The sequence below is a fragment of the Typha angustifolia genome, chromosome 2 (assembly GCF_048772165.1).
Source record: "Typha angustifolia cultivar Huaian chromosome 2, ASM4877216v1, whole genome shotgun sequence".
NCBI classification, from domain to species: domain Eukaryota; kingdom Viridiplantae; phylum Streptophyta; class Magnoliopsida; order Poales; family Typhaceae; genus Typha; species Typha angustifolia.
In genome coordinates this window covers 313120-330315 of record NC_133240.1, presented here as the reverse complement: position 1 = coordinate 330315, position 17196 = coordinate 313120, and the positions used below count along the sequence as shown (strand labels likewise).

The 17196-nt window shown below is 37.0% G+C and overlaps 2 protein-coding genes across 3 annotated transcripts; both read left to right on the top strand.

The window, feature by feature from the left end:
* Positions 1-155: 155 nt before the first annotated feature.
* On the top strand, positions 156-11473 carry LOC140769359 (protein TOPLESS-RELATED PROTEIN 2). 2 transcript variants are annotated; one of them, XR_012105884.1, is made up of 26 exons: positions 156-1008; positions 1101-1280; positions 1371-1484; positions 1567-1725; positions 2189-2369; positions 2454-2580; positions 2669-2778; positions 2882-3020; positions 3121-3230; positions 3362-3431; positions 3729-3802; positions 3872-3967; positions 4051-4146; positions 4839-4966; positions 5180-5414; positions 5502-5669; positions 6337-6444; positions 6525-6674; positions 7584-7694; positions 7765-7944; positions 8081-8209; positions 8629-8724; positions 9001-9186; positions 9731-9903; positions 10778-11082; positions 11313-11473. XR_012105884.1 is itself a non-coding variant. In XM_073110040.1 (26 exons), the coding sequence occupies exons 2-26, from the start codon at positions 929-931 to the stop codon at positions 10977-10979; spliced, it is 3402 nt and encodes a 1133-aa protein (XP_072966141.1). In that variant the 5' UTR covers positions 156-415; positions 519-928; the 3' UTR covers positions 10980-11311. The 2 variants fall into 2 exon arrangements, 1 of the variants encoding a protein (XP_072966141.1); XM_073110040.1 differs by lacking the exon at positions 11313-11473 and having other exon boundaries at positions 156-415; positions 519-1008; positions 10778-11311.
* A 1079-nt stretch (positions 11474-12552) lies between these two features.
* Positions 12553-16793, top strand: LOC140769105 (pentatricopeptide repeat-containing protein At1g07590, mitochondrial). The gene is made up of 5 exons (XM_073109672.1): positions 12553-12912; positions 13459-14974; positions 15059-15163; positions 15709-15868; positions 15999-16793. Exons 1-2 carry the CDS (start codon positions 12589-12591, stop codon positions 14707-14709), a joined length of 1575 nt encoding a protein of 524 aa, XP_072965773.1. The 5' UTR covers positions 12553-12588; the 3' UTR covers positions 14710-14974; positions 15059-15163; positions 15709-15868; positions 15999-16793.
* Positions 16794-17196: the final 403 nt, after the last annotated feature.

The window sequence follows — 17196 nt, the reverse complement described above, 5'->3', positions numbered from 1 at the left end:
GGATGGGAGGTCAAACAGCAGCCTGACGTGGTGCTGGTGTGATGGTAAATTGGGAGAAAAGGCGGAGGGTAGAAAGGGAATCCAGGGGGCGACCTCATCGCCAGGGTTTGCTCCCTATAAAAGGATGATGAGAGAGATGAGGGAGAAAGAGTGGATCGAAGCGAGTCTTGGGGTGATATAAAAAGGAGAGTGAGAGAGAGAGAAGCGAACACGGCGGCTGGTAAAGGAGGGAGAGAGAGAGAGAGAGGGAGAAGAGAGAGAAGGAGGGGGGGTTTAACGAAACCCTAAGAGTGGAGAGGAGAAGCTGATCGATCGCTCGTTCGGCTTTAATTCCCTTTCGCGTTCTTGATTTCTCCCTCTTCGCTGGTCTCTTGAGATCTCGAGCTCCAGATCGAGGGGTTGTTTGCTGGATTTGGTAGGAAATCTTTTGCTTTGGCTTAGATCGGCCGAGACGAGCTCTTTGCTCTGCTTTCATGGCGGTCTGGTAGGGTTTTACCCCACGTCTTGCCGTTTTTCAGGGTGGATTTTGGCTTGGGAGTTGGGACTTTGTGTTCTTGCTAGCTTTTCCTTGGAGACCTGGTTGCTTACTGGAAGCTCGGACTTCTGCTTCGATTAATTTAAAAGGGAAATCTTTGATCCGCAAAGGTCTGTGCTCTGTACTTGAGGCGCTTTAGCTTTCAGTGGTGTTTTGCGAACTGGATACCGTGTCGTTGGACACAGATCGTTGTAAGCCTGGGAAGTGGAGTAAAGAAGTTCTTCTGAAGATTTCAACTGGATATTTGAAGTTTCGGAAACTTGTGAAGTAGCTTGGGAAAGTTCTAAAAGAGAAAAGCTTGTGTTGGTTTGGGAGTTCTGTTGTCTTCCTTTTTGTCTTCCCTGTATTATAACTTAGATCTTTGCGCTGGAGCGATTAGGGATTCCCGGAAATATGTCTTCATTAAGCAGGGAACTGGTTTTTCTTATACTCCAGTTCCTAGATGAGGAGAAGTTCAAGGATTCTGTCCACAAGTAAGTGTTTTCTTTACTAGCCGTTGTATTTTGTAAAGCCTCTGCTTTGGATGCTCCGTTTTCGTAACACTTCTTTTGTTTCTGAATTTTAGGTTAGAACAAGAGTCAGGCTTTTACTTCAATATGAAACACTTTGAGGACCAAGTACAGGCTGGGAACTGGGATGAGGTTGAGAGGTATCTTGGTGGGTTCACAAAGGTTGAAGACAACCGATACTCAATGAAGATCTTCTTTGAGATTAGGAAGCAGAAGTATCTTGAAGCACTCGATAAGTGAGAAATCCCTCTCCTGTTTGATGCTAGACATTAGGTTTTTATATGCGTGTTTCTTTTCTTCTGAATCAGACGTCTGTTTCATGTCAGGCACGACAGGGCAAAAGCTGTCGAGATACTTGTGAAGGATCTCAAGGTCTTTGCTTCTTTCAATGAAGAACTTTTCAAGGAGATCACTCAGTTGCTTACCCTGGAGAATTTCAGGTATTCTATCGTAATTTTTCTGACCTTCTAGTTACTTTGCGGTAGATGTAGTGTATCCAATTCTACATTTGCATATCCCCAGGCAAAACGAGCAACTTTCTAAGTATGGGGATACAAAGTCAGCCCGAAGTATAATGCTCATTGAGCTTAAGAAGCTCATTGAAGCCAATCCTTTGTTTCGCGACAAGCTAGGGCTTCCTCCTTTCAAAGCATCTAGACTGCGGACATTGATTAATCAAAGGTATATAATTCTATCTATAATATTCTTAATTTTCTTTCCTTGTGTCCTAGCAATTTTTTTTTGGGGTTATGTGGTTATCTTTTCCTTCTTTTTATGGTAGTATTAGGTTGCTATTTTTGCACTATTATTTGTTTCGCTAGTTATTAATTGTACTCCTCTGGTACTGCATATAGGGGATCCTCGCAATGAAACCTAATTAAACATTTTACTTTATACTTCTATTTATCTTATACTATTTGATTGGCAAGAAATGAGTGTGATTAATATGCAGTCAAAGTAAACCTGATAATTATGCATTTATAGTCAACCTATTTCACTTCATTTAGTTCTTGTTATGACATCGTAGTACTAATGGGGATTTTCAGACAAAATGATTGTAGTGATTATGTAATAATTAATTAACCTATTTCACTTCATTTAATTCCCGTGTGCTGACATTGTAATGCTTATTCTATTTTTGTAGTCTCAACTGGCAGCATCAGCTTTGCAAGAATCCACGACCCAACCCAGATATCAAGACACTCTTCACAGATCATTCGTGTGCTGCTCCTACAAATGGCTCACGGGCTCCTCCTCCCACCAATGGCCCCCTTGTAGGGCCTATTCCTAAATCTGGGGGATTTCCTCCACTTGGTGTCCATAGTGTAAGTCTGACCAAATAATCTGATATCTGAATGATTTTTCTCATTATATGTTGCTAATTATCGTGACAATTCCTCCTAATGTAGCCATTCCAACCAGTTGTCTCCCCCTCTGCAAGTACCATTGCAGGTTGGATGACAAATGCCAATCCATCTTTACCACATGCTGCTGTGGCACAAGGACCCCCTGGTCTGATTCAGCCTCCAAACACAGGTAAAAGTGTTTGTGGTTCTCAGAGATCACCATGGGAAGGGTGATTTTCATGATTAGTCCCGTTAACTGGCTATGCCTTCTTTTATAGCTGCATTTTTGAAGCACCCAAGGACACCTACAAGTGCTCCTGGTTTGGATTACCAAACTGCAGATTCTGAGCATCTGATGAAGAGAATGCGTACTGGCCAATCTGATGAGGTTAAAAAGAAACAGAAACACATTACTAGTTGTTTTCCTTTGCTTTTTCTCAATTTGAACTTTGGTTATGCCACTGACTAATTACGAATAATAAAACTTTTAGGTGTCTTTCTCTGGAGCAACTCATCCCCCAAATATCTACTCTCCAGATGATCTTCCAAAAACAGTGGTTAGGACTTTCAATCAAGGTTCTAATGTTATGAGCTTGGATTTTCATCCTATGCAACAAACTATTCTTCTAGGTACCTCTTTGGACCAAAGCTCCACTAAGTCCATTTGTTCTACTTTTTATTCTAGTTAGAATAATTATTTCCTTCTCATATAACATATTTTGGCTTCTAGTTGGAACAAATGTTGGTGACATTGCGATATGGGAAGTTGGTTCTCGAGAAAAGATAGTGCACAAGACATTCAAAGTTTATGATATTGGATCTTGTTCTTTGCCTTTACAGGTCAACTCTCATGTTGAACATTATTGTTAATTTCTTTTCAGCAGGCTGTATGACCTGTGCATATTGATCATGTTGGTGATGATGTATTTTGATACCTGTAATTGTTCTAAGCTTTTTCATTAATTATCCAGGCAGCACTGATGAAAGATGCTACAATATCTGTAAATCGTTGCTTGTGGAGTCCTGATGGATCCATACTAGGTACAGCTGAAAGCACCCTGTCATCTGGCACTCTTATTTTAATGTCTTATTATTTTTATTTGTAATGCATCTAAAGTGAGTCTGATAAGGATACTACTGTCTCCAGTAAACATGCTTCAATTTGACTTTTAGAGCCTACCACTGCCCAGCCCTTTTTTCTTAATTATTTATATACTTCTATCTGCACTCATTGCCCTCTTGGCCTTGTCGGAAAGTCTTGCAATAGCCTAACAATATCTTACGTTGACCTTTATAGCAGTAAGCTAATTGGGGTTTTCTACGTTGCCTTCTTTGTAGGCGTTGCATTCTCAAAGCATATTGTTCAGACATATGCTTTTATTCCAAACGGAGAGCTGAGACAACAGTTAGAGGTATGTGATAAACACATCAGATAAAATATAACAGCTATTATGGGTTGCTGACTTCTTGTACTTTTATAGCTTGATGCTCATGTAGGAGGTGTTAATGACATAGCATTTTCTCATCCCAACAAGAGTTTGTCAATCATTACTTGTGGCGATGACAAGACGATTAAGGTCAGAACCAGGATGTTATCTTGATTTTTTTCAGAAACATAATTGAAAGAAATGGTCTGACAATATTACCCAATGAATGGAAGGTGTGGGATGCTACGACAGGACAGAAGCAGTACATGTTTGAAGGTCATGAAGCTCCAGTGTATTCTGTCTGCCCTCACTATAAGGAGTCTATTCAGGTTCCTTTCTTTCTACCTTAAATTGTAATCTTTTTAAAATTATTTTTCATGTTGGGCGAAATGGATCATATGGAGTTCTTGTTATGTTACCTTTTTCTGATAGCGACTTCTTCTAATCTTTATGATTTTGTGAAATTTTTTTTTTGGATAATTACATTTATACCTCTCAAACTATCACATCTTTCTATGTCATTCTCCTGAATTTTTTTTTTGTGACACATAGACCTCTTGAACTATTGAAAATGTTTCACCCCTGACGTCGTAGATAGAAAAGATGAAAAGACTAAAAATACCCCTCTACTTTTAATTGTAGTTAAATTTCTCTCTTCCTTTCTCCAAAATATAAGGGTGGATATGTTATATAGTTGCTCATGTGACTTGTACGTGACAATTTATGGATGGAGAAGATAATAAAAACTTAATGGAATGCGTGTTTCAAACATTTTTAATAGTTCAAGAGGTTAATGTGTTATTAAAAACAGTTTAAGGGAGTTATGTGAAAAAGAGTGATAGTTCAAAGTATCTTAAATGCAACTATCCCAAGTTTTTAATTGCTCTTATATTTAATTATGAACTTGTTGCTGTGCCTTTTATCATGTTTGACTTTTTAATGTATCTTAAGATTGTCAAAGTACACTGGAACTTTATAGTTTTCTTTCCAGTAATTTCTCTAGTTTCATTTCTGTGTGCAGTTTATCTTCTCTACTGCTATAGATGGGAAAATTAAAGCATGGCTTTATGATTGTTTGGGATCTAGAGTTGACTATGATGCTCCTGGACATTGGTGCACCACAATGGCTTATAGTGCAGACGGAACAAGGTGAAATTTGGCTCTTTCACCTAATAAGTTTAGACATTGATGGAATTGTTAAAATTGGACTTCTTTTGTTCCACTTAAGCATTAGCTTGTCCTATTTACAAGTGTAACAGGTTCCTTCTATAGGTTCTCTCTTGTCCTTAGCACTCTTCTTACAAATTGGTATATACCGGATTACAACTATCATTTGACAATTATGCTCCCATTTGCTTGCAGGCTTTTTTCATGTGGAACTAGTAAAGATGGTGATTCGCATTTAGTTGAGTGGAATGAAACTGAAGGGGCTATTAAGAGGACATACTCTGGCTTTAGGAAACGATCGCTAGGCGTTGTCCAATTTGACACAACTAGGAACCGTTTCTTAGCTACTGGAGATGAATTTATGATTAAGTTTTGGGACATGGATAACACCAATGTTCTGACAACTACAGATGCTGATGGTGGTTTGCCCGTAAGTATCATACTCTTTGCTTGTTCTGATTCAACATGTGTGATCTGAAAAGTTTATCTTATAACCCTTCTTGATTCTCTTTTGCAGGCAAGTCCTCGATTGAGATTCAACCGAGAGGGTTCATTACTTGCAGTTACAACAAATGATAATGGAATCAAAATACTAGCAAATACTGATGGACAACGGTTGGTAAGGATTCTGGAAAGCAGGGCATTTGAAGGGTCCCGAGGTTCTTCACAACAGATTGTCAGCAAGGTGAACTAATATTATCTATTCTTCAGGGACATTATCTACAGAATAATATATCAAGAAACTCATTGCAATATACTGATATAGTATATTGAAAATTCTGGAGATTGGATATTACACTCTTCAAACGCCCACCCTCTAACAGGCAATTTTGTTGTTTGCCACACAAGGCCATTCTCTTACCTGTACTCCATTTGTTGAATACTACTATAGGCTGAAGCTTATTATAGCCATTTGGTATATAACCTATTAATAGTTTTCTTTGCTGGGAGTGGTTTATTTTTCCACTACTAGTCCACTTCTTACATATTAGCTGAGTTGCAACAAATTTAACTATTTAAGATTGCAAGACCGTTGGTGTAATAAATCAGGTCTTTACCAAGTCATGCCGTTACTGTCAGTAGACAAGGATTTCTAACCCATATAATTGAAAGGCATAATGATTTATGAACTGTCAGCATGCAGTAAGGAAGTAGAACTTGCAACATCCAGAAATGGTTGCAAATATTATCTTCTTTAATTTTTGTCTATAAACATAGTAAACAACTTTTAAGAGAAAGTTCAACCTCGCACTAGGGGTTTCATTTCTGACCATGCAAATTATCTAGAAATTTTCTTCATAATTGAATGCATCTTGCTTAACTTTCTAAGATGTAATTCCTCTTTAATGCAGCCACCAATTGTTAACGCATTGGGTCCTGTTCCAAATGCTTCTAATCCTCTATCTGTAACCTCTGAGAGGCCTGATCGCATCTTGCCTGCAGTGACAATGAGTGGTCTGGTGAGTGTTTTATGCAATCGTTGTTGTGCATATATAAATAGGTTGACTGTTGGGATATGAATATCTATCAACATTTGCAGACTGCCGTGGAGGCCAGCAGGACGACAGATGTTAAACCAAGAATACCAGACGATTCTGAGAAGATGAAAACCTGGAAATTGGCTGACATTGCTGACTCTACTCATCTCAAAGCCTTGCGTTTACCAGACTCTGTGACAACTGCAAGCAAGGTACTTCAATCTAACTACCAGAGTTAAGACAACTGGATAAGATTCTTTTAAAATTGCTTTGATCCTGATTTTTCAGCATCATTTAGTTTTTTTTGCTTAGTAATTTCTCTTGGTCACGAGCCTTGTTTCAGAGGCGCAAATATGGAACATCAATTTTTTTGGACATATTGAGATGATTATGTTCTATAAGTAATGCCTCAAAAGAACATGTGATCCTTATATTGACTCAATATATTAGAAGGGTAAAGATCTATGCTTTGTGTTTTAGCTTATGCTAGATGAGGTGTTAGAGGTGCTGTGAAATGTATAAACTATACAGTGCTAACAATAAAATTCAAAATGTTGCATTACTCAAGAGTGGTTTTATTTTCTTTCTTTTTCTCCTCTTCTCATAGGTAGTTAATACTTCATTTAATATATTGATCACAGTACAGCATTTCGGGTCAGTCAAATTTTGACCGCCAGAGGCTCTTATCTTACACCCTCACTAGACATGATTGCTATGGATTGAAGAGTTGATATTTGAATGTTGCAATAAATTAGTCAGAGTGCTCAAATATAGGCCCACATCTGGTCTCCACTCCTTATTCCATGACCTACATGTCATAAAAATGAGTTATGTCCAAAAATGAGGATGATGCATGCAAGTTCTTGTGCACATTCACAAAGTAAACATATACAACTGATATAGATTGAGATGACTGAAAAAAGTATGAGAAATCTGAACAAAGTCATGATTGTTATTTCTCTTTCTGAACCATGCCTTTTGTTTCCTCTTTAAATGGTTAATTTTTGGAAAAAAGGCTTCTCTATGACCTGACTCATGTAGCATCATGTGCTTTATATTTTCCTCCCTTTTTCCTCCATTTTTATTGGCAAATACCAGAAACCTTGATATTGCTTTATTAGGTTGTCCGGTTATTGTATACAAATTCTGGTCTTGCTGTTTTGGCTCTTGGAGGAAATGCTGTTCATAAGTTGTGGAAATGGCAGCGGACTGAACGAAATCCTTCTGGCAAGGTTAGCAGTTCGTAATCATGTATGGGTTATCATCTTGTCTTGTTTTTTGATAGCCTCCTTTGTTCTGCAGTCAAATGCATCTGTTGTCCCTCAGCTTTGGCAACCATCGAATGGGATTCTTATGACCAATGAAACAAGTGATAACAATCCAGAAGAAGCAACTGCCTGTATTGCTTTGTCAAAGAATGACTCCTATGTCATGTCTGCGTCTGGTGGAAAGGTTTCTTTGTTCAACATGATGACATTCAAGGTTAACATCTTTTTATTATGCTGTCCTAAAGTTCATAATTCCTATTCTATAGTGTTCATTTTGGTTGATACAATTTAAAGTTGACTTTGTCGCTTCCTTTTATATCTTCCAAAGTAATTTATGGAACATCTTACAGGTGATGACAACTTTCATGTCGCCCCCACCTGCAGCTACCTTTCTTGCTTTCCACCCTCAAGACAACAATATCATTGCTATAGGAATGGAAGATTCAACCATTCAAATATACAATGTCCGGGTTGATGAGGTGAACTTTGGAACTATAAGGTTCCTGTGCCTATGTCTATGTCTAGTGCTTTATTTTTTTTTCTCTATCTTGCTTGTTATTGCATAACTCAACATTTCACATCCTTTTTAGTTTCTAAAGTTTTCTTTTTAATTTTAAGCTTCCTCTTTTTTCCTTCTTTCCCTGCTTAATGTGCATACAGTTTGACAGAGTTGTATCCGCTATATATGCCTATAATTTGGCCTTTCTAGTTAGACAAGTCTTATGAACTACATTATAAGAGTTTGAATTACTGATTTATAAGAGATTGTGGATTTTAAGTCATAGCATACCAAGTAGGAAGATGTTGAATAATTTCGAAGTACTAGATAATTATCCTTTAAAAGGAAGGATCTTTGGTTGTTTCCTTATATTCCTTTTATCTGTTCTTATTGCTGCAGGTTAAAACCAAGCTGAAAGGTCACCAGAAAAAGATCACTGGTCTTGCATTTTCCCAGTCCTTAAATGTGCTCGTGTCTTCAGGTGCTGATGCTCAGGTATAGATATATATATATATATTTCTAGTAAACATAAGACACTTCCTTTGCAATTTGGGTATAGATTGGCCGATAATCTTTCAATGTTATGAATTTTTTCAGTCTTACTTTTACTCTATATTGCTCTTCAACATCAAACGAAAGAATAGCTTCTTATATTTCAGTTAACTTGCTTTGGCTCAAACCTATTTTATTTGATACCTCCATCTTCTACGTGAAAGTGTACTATTTGAACTTTGTAACAATTTAGCTGACCATTTCTGCATTTGTATGCAGTTGTGCATGTGGAGTATTGATGGATGGGAAAAGAAGAAGTCACGATTCATCCAAGCACCTGCTACTCGTGCTGCCCCATTAGTTGGGGACACCAGAGTTCAGTTTCACAATGACCAAGCCCATCTCTTGGTTGTCCATGAAAGCCAACTGGCCATCTATGACAGCAAGCTTGAATGCCTACGTTTGGTTAGTTTGTTCACCTATGATAATTCCTTTTATATGTAACTTAAATACTCAATTAATTTTGGAGCTATTATGTCTTGCCGTAACTGCAGTTTCTTTTCTCCCTTGCTTAGCCAATCTTATTTGCTTTTTTGTGCTTTACTTTAGACTGAGGCTGTTGACATGTTTTCTGATTTAGCTAGAGCTTAGTGAATACAATTCCTGAATATCTGAATAGTAACAGAGGCAGCGGATTTTATGAAGAATATCCTTTTAAGTTACTCTGATAGTCTTTTGGAGTGCAATCATTCTAATCATTTGTGCAAGTGAAGATTAGTATCTCATGATCTGGAGATGGGTGATTTTTCTTCACTCAATTTCAAGGATAATTCTGAAACTTAGTGTAATATTTAGTGCTTAAGCTTTTCCATGTTTGCTCTATCACAAACTTATATGCTTGTTCAAATGTTACATTTTTACTCTTGTTCCATCATGCAGAATTATTGCCAACCTCTATTATTTTCCTGCAACGATCTATGATATGATCTATGTTTCTTGTGTTATTCAGTGGTCCCCAAGAGATGCGCTTCCAGCACCAATTTCCAGCGCAATATATTCATGTGATGGTATGTTGGTGTATGCTGGATTCTGTGACGGCTCTATTGGAGTTTTTGAAGCAGAGAGCCTACGGCTTCGATGCAGAATTGCACCTTCTGCCTACATACCCCCTCCTATTTCGAGGTATTCATGAATCTATTATGCTTACTCTTCTTTTTCCTGGGCCTAGCATTGCATTAAATCGTAGGAAAAGGTAGTTGCTTTTAGTCTGTCTTTACTTAATTTAAAATAGACACTTCTAATGGGAGTCTGAATATTGAGCCACTGAAGAAACCACAGAAGTTCTAATATTAAGTCATCTATGGTAAATCTTTCTACAGTAGTTTGTCTGTATCAGCTGCAGGTTGGTGAGAGCACATGATAGTTTCTAAGGTGTCCGAGTACTAGAAATATAGTTGGGGAAATTGCATTTTATGTTGCTGTGGTGTGATTCAATTGCACGAACCTCTATATATTTTCAATTTAAGCATTTAGGCTCCCTGATGTCTGGACTAAAATGCAGTGGTTACTTTTTCATCATATTTGACTAATCTAAAAGTAGAATTTGAAGATTCTCATTATAGACAAAATTATAGAGGATTAGATAAGTTTTTAAATGCATTTAAAATAATACTGATTAAATTTTAGTGGACAAATATATTAAAGAAATATATATTTTTGTCGTATGAAATTTAATTAGTATTATTTTAATGAGTTGAAAATCTTATCTAATTCTATACAACTGTCTATAATTTTTTTTAAATTCGACTTTAGATTGGTCAAATATAATAAGAAAAAATAAATGCTGCACTTTAGTCTAAACCACACGGGAAGGAGTTTAAGTACTTAAATTGAAGATACGAGGAGATTCCGTGCAATTGTGCCAAACTACAGGGAGTAAAGAGCAACTAACCCAATATAGTTTCTTTCCATCTTAATTCTTTTCTTCTCTAGTAGCAGAACCATACTCTTATTATAATTTCTCCTTTTTTTTTCTCCTATTTCTGTATCACCGCAGTGCTGGAAGCGTTTATCCTACTGTTGTTGCTGCTCATCCATCTGAGCCTAACCAGATTGCACTGGGAATGAGTGACGGTGCAGTGCATGTTGTGGAGCCATCAGATGCGGAACAGAAATGGGGGGCACCGCCACCTCAGGACAGCGGAGCTCATCCGCAGATCACATCTAATCCAGCATTGAGTAACAATCAGACATCGTAGCTCTCTGCTGTCTCACTAACCATGTTGAATTAGATATCCAGAAGGTAGGTAGCCAAAGAATATGTATGATGACCACAACATCTCCTCAGTAGCTGCTGCACAGGTGATTTTTTTTCTTCAATTTTTTTCCTTTCAGCCTTTCTACCCTCTGTCTGTTACTGGATCTGCTCAAAGGCTGGCATCTTTTCCTTTTGTAAAGCTGTTGATCTCTTCAATTCCCCCCTTAGATCTTCTTTTTCGTTTCCATTTTCTTTCGGACAGGAGATTTGTAGTGTAAAATTACTAGATATGGGTGATATTATGAGCTAAAATTTATACTTTATCAATCACCAGGATCTATCTCCAATGTTTCCCTAGGCTATATGTACCTCCAACTGTTTCACCAGTATACACGCTTTGCTTGCTAACTGTGGTAAGACAACTTGGTGGTTGGAACTTATTGGCAGCCAAAAGTCGAGTTGATATTAACTATGGAATTGATGGCAGTTTATCTTTCTCTCTCTTTTGAGTTCTGTGACCCATTCAATCCAATATTGTTTCAATTTGCCTGGATGTGGCTGCTGCCCTGTCGTCCTATTATCAATTTGCCTGTATGTTTTTAGTATGGTTCCAAAATAGGGACAAATTATTATCACAAAATGTGCAGGTGCTTAATGGTTGCTTCTACATGCAATAAAAACACGTCTACAGCTAGCTTAGTTTTTGAACCATACTGGGGCTCTTAACAAACTCATTTATCCCAATGGTCCACCTTATGATGTCAGTACCAATCTCTTTTTAGCATTTTTATTTAAAACATAATAAAATACTGATTCTATTGGAGCTTTAAATCTCACGAATAAGAAAGAATGGCTACGTGAGGAGGATGACTGAGAGATTTGATTTGTTTAGGATAGAACTTATGCTGGTTTGCATGCTTTAACAATTGTATGCATAGTTCACGTATAGGGTGAGAAAAATGTTATATGTTTATACTAATATAGTAAGGGAAATTAGTTTATCGATATATACTTCTCTCTCTCCTCTTATTTTATATCACTAAATTAATAAGAAAAAAAAATTATATATTTGCAGAGGACCGCACTCATTTTCTACTGACTTAAATTTAGCCCATTACGCTTTCATTTGTTATTTTATAGTTATATCTAGATTAAAGTTATTTTTTTTCCTGTTAAAATTTGATAAATTAGAGATCAAATTTAAGGACTTTAATTAGAGATAAAATTACAGAGAATTAAATGCCCATTCTAAAGTATTTATAATAATACAGATTAAATTTCAGACGACAAAAATACGAAAAAAAATATACAAATTATTCATCAAATTTTAATGTATTTAATAAATTTTTATTAGCTAAAATTTGATCAATATTATTTTAAATATATTAAAAATTATAAAAAAGTTTATTTAATTCTTCGTAACTTTGTCTCCGCCTCGAGCTGAGTAGAGTATGGAGGGGTAAAAATGTAAATATATAAAAAGAGGCCTGGACCGTCTACTGTAGCATGATGGGCTCAGCAAGTAACAGGGCCTAGAACTAGGAGATCTCTCTCTCTCTCTCTCTCTCTCTCTCTCTCTCTCTCTCTCTCTCTAATAACGCAACAAAGCAATGCGATCTTTGGTGCTGTCGTTGTTGAGCAGAGGAAGAAGCGCCGCACTCTCTTCCCGCCGCATCCCTCGCACCTTCTTCCTCACCTCTTGCAGCTCTCTCCTCCCTGACGAGCCCCCTTTGCGGCCCCGAGACCAAGAGGTGGACGACAAATTCCATTCCTCCGATTCCCTCTCGATTCGGGTGGAGCGGCTCCCGCGTGGGGAGTCGGCTGTCTCCGCCTTCCAGAGCTGGATGCGGGATGGATTCCCCGTCCACCGCGGAGATATCTTCCACGCCATCAATCGCCTCCGCAAGCGCAAATTGAACCGGAGAGCCCTCGAGGTAAAAGAGAGAGAGAGAGAGAGAGACAGAGAGGAAAAAAAAAGATCATCTTTTGCGATGCTTAGATGGTAAAGATTTCTGGGTTTGTTGTTTGATGACGCCTGATTGAAGGAACCGGTTCAAAAAGGAGCCTTTTTTTTCCCCATCAATCTACCCTAGTACCTCTAATTTTGCAGCCGTGGCCTATGCTATAATCAATCGTAATGAAGAGGAGCGTGATGTCATTCTAAAGGGAACTCTATTGACAGAGTTTGTAACTTTTTTCTAACTATGTTGCCATGATTTCCCATCTTTTAGAATCTATCTAGTGTTATTTATAATTAGGACGTTATTCTGAATTTGGTGTTGCCCAGGACTTGGATACTGAAATATTTATTAGATAGTATAATAAGGCAATGCTTGTTTCTTTCTCCTACCATATTTATAGTATTTCTTGTTTTCTCGTGGTATGGTTATAGTTTCTCCTAATTTTGTCGAAATATCTCTAACAAGGAAATATGTAGACGTTAATAACTCTATCCTATTTTCTTTTTCTCCTTGAAGCAGATTATGGAATGGGTGATGAGAGAGAGACCCTACAAGCTGACAGAGCTTGATTACTCTTACCTTCTCGAGTTCACAGCTAAGCTTCATGGCATTTCACATGGTGAAAGTCTCTTTCTTCGGATTCCTCATGAGTATCAGAATGAATTGCTTTACAACAACCTTGTCATGGCATGCTTGGATAAAGGTTTAATTAAGCTTTCATACGGGTACATGAGAAAAATGAGGGAACTGGGATTTCCTATTTCTCCGTATATTTACAACCGCATGATAATTCTCCATTCTTCTCCCGGCCGCAAGAAAACGATACCCCGAATCCTTTCTCAGATGAAGGCTGATGGTGTCTCTCCTCACACATCCACTTATAACATTCTTTTGAAAATACAAGCCAATGAACATAACATTGATGGTTTGTCGAAGGTGTTCAATGATATGAAAAGAGCAAATGTTGAACCAAATGAAATTACTTACGGCATCTTAGCAATTGCACATGCTGTGGCAAGACTATACACAGTTTCTGAGACATACATCGAAGCCATTGAACAATCAAAAACTGGTAATAACTGGTCCACATTGGATATTCTACTTATATTGTACGGATACCTTGGGAAGGAGAAAGAGTTAGAGAGGACTTGGAAATTTGTCCAAGAACTTCCTCATGTCAGATCTAAAAGCCTAGTGCTAGCAATTGAAGCATTCGGAAGGTTAGGCTCTATTGCCAGGGCAGAAGAAATATGGGCAGAAATGAAAGCAAGCAGAAATTTAGAAGTTACAAAGCAGTTTAATTCCATTATATCTGTATACTGCAGGCATGGGCTTGTAGAGAAAGCATCCAATGTGTACAAAGAAATGAAAGCAAATGGGTGCAAGGCAAATGCTATAACTTATCGTCACCTTACATTGGGTTGCCTAAAAGCAGGTCTGGTTGAGGAAGCTTTGAGGACAATGAATATGGCAAAATATGAAACTCTCACCCTTCAGGTAAGAAGATCAAAACCATGGTTGGAGACAACACACATGTTGCTCGAAGTATTTGCAAACATGGGTGACTTGGAAAACTCAAAGAAGCTGTTTGAAGAATTGAAGGAATCAAAGTATTGTAGGTACGCATTTGTATATAATACGCTTCTAAAATCTTATATGAAGGCAAAAGTTTATGAGCCAGACTTATTGTCGAAGATGATTTTGGGAGGAGCAAGGCCTGATGCTGAGACATACAGTCTTCTGAGACTAATAGAACAGTTTAGAAGCTGATCAAAGAGATGCTGGTAAATAGAAACAGAGAAGAAAGTCATACCGACCCTATATTGTTTATCTGACTTGTCAAGAAGTAAGTAAATGGAAAGATAAAGTTTGGAATTTGTTGGCAGGGAAATCATCAAGGATTCACAAGTTGTGATTCACCAATATTTTATGCTTTAACATGTAATATACAATTTGAAGTGCTCTCTGATAATTCAAATCTACATGGCGAGCCATCTGGAGACAGATTTAGTCAATGCCCACTGCTCTACTTCAGGTAAGCTTCCTTAGCATTTACAAGATGCTGTTCTTATCAAAGATTTTTATGACAATGATGCAATTTACCAGTTTGATTTTTCAGCTATTCATGGTGGAAGAAACTCAATTATTTGAGCAAAGAGAATGGTTTGAAAAATAACTGCCTTTACAAAAGTACATCTACTGAAACTATACAATGTTATTACAGGTATGTTCAAACTTTGTTGATTTGCATTTCCACAAGTAGTCCACTTAAGGCAGCAAAATAGTTTTATTGGAAGTTGGAAATTTCTTCCAGATCTTCGTGTATTCTGACTTGATGAACTCACACATACTTGTTTATGTTAAAAAGTCGAAAACTGAGACACTTCTTCTAGTTCTTCCAATATCTTAGCACTTCCATTTGTTTGAAAAGCAAGACTACTACAAGTAACTGTGCGCCACATTTGCCTTATGCTATATCATGTAACACAATTGTCATGACTCAATTTACGAATTGTGGCTGGTTATGGTCCTGATACATAACCATTGTCTTTCCATAGTTATGATTGCTCTGGAGTCTGGACAAGGACATGAGGTCCACGGCGTACAAGTTTGTTTGTTCTACATCTACTAATATTTTTCTTAGAGATGTTTAAACATATTCATCCACAAATTTGTTGACCATATTTCTAAAACAAGAATGGTTTCCTCGTTCCTGTTTGACATGCAACACAAAAGTAGAAAGGATATTTATCTTGCTTTTCTCTATAGATTAAGTAACTCGCATGTTCAAGTGCATTGTCTGGGCGGTGGCAGCATATCCTTGGCAAGCTGCAGACATGGTCTCTCCTGAGAAAGGACACTACTGGTCAGATTGACTCTTGAAGATCCAACAGCAAGAATCCATGCTTATAATTGCAACGAAGATGGGGTAAATGCTAGAGTTTTATCTTTGACACTTGGATAAATGGTCCTTCTCATACTTTCGAATATAATGATGTGTTTGTTGCACATGTTTGATCAAATCTTTTATCTCTCATCTTCATCTTATTGCATGTCAGGTAAATTTTTTGGTGGTGATCCAGAGATCAGATATTTTTACTAGGAAGATGAACAGGCTACTTGATACCCTACCATGCTAATAGAAGAGACCCATCATGGGTATGGTGTTGCTTAAAGTGGTATTATGTAGATAAAAGCAATCCATGGGGAAGTAAAATATACATGATCTTTTGTACCAAGCCACTTGGTTGAAGAATTACATTGCTCATCCGACGCACGAAGTCAAATATCAATGACTTTTATTTTGGGCTTCACAAGGTACATATTAGATTCTAATTAGTGGTGGGACATACTTTGTTAAATTCACATCTGAAGAGAAACAAATAGAATTTTTAGCTTTTTGTAAAGCGGAGAAAAGAGAAATGCCTTTATGTGCACATCTTTTAGCTCATAGGTGGGGTACATTTGCCAAATCAAATTAATATTATTTTGCAAAGATGTCAGACTTTACCTGTTCTTTCTTCTCTTTGGGATGTTATTGCATGTTCATCAGTCTATCAGATCATTGCAGAGAATGTAATATGGGAGAGAGAGTTGAACTATTTAAGTCCTAACTTTGTTAATTGGATGCAGTGCTGTTTTGTGAATGTAATGCTTTTATGTGTATTGCATTACATGATTACAGCAAAGTAACCTCTGTTTGCGAGCAGTCTTAGGTTTTGTTTGGTGAATCAAGAGCTTGCATCCATGAGATGTTAAAAGATAGGAAAAATTATATTTTATGTTTTACTTTACCCTCCATAGTTTCTTAGTTATATCTAAATTGAAATTGTTATACTTTTTTTTTTTATATTTGACTAAATTAGCGGTCGAGTTTAAAAATCCTTATTAGAGATAAAATTATTCGAATCTGTTCAATATTATTTTAAATGTATTAGAAAGTTTTACAAAACTTTGTATTTAATGAAAAATTAATAGTAATGAATGCACTTTAGTAGTTGAAGTAATATAAATGAAACTATAAGAAGTAAGCCTAAGATAACACTAACATACCTTTTGTTCTCTTTCTTTTCATTGTGTCAAAAATATCTAATTAAATTTAGCTCTTAACAGTTACAGATAGAATACAAAATATTCCACCCTGTTCAAAAAAATGAAATAAAATAGAATAAAATACCCAAGTTATTCCACTTTTTGAGGTTAGAATTGGTTCTCTTTGCAACTAGTGGACCCAAAAGAAATATATTATAAATATCC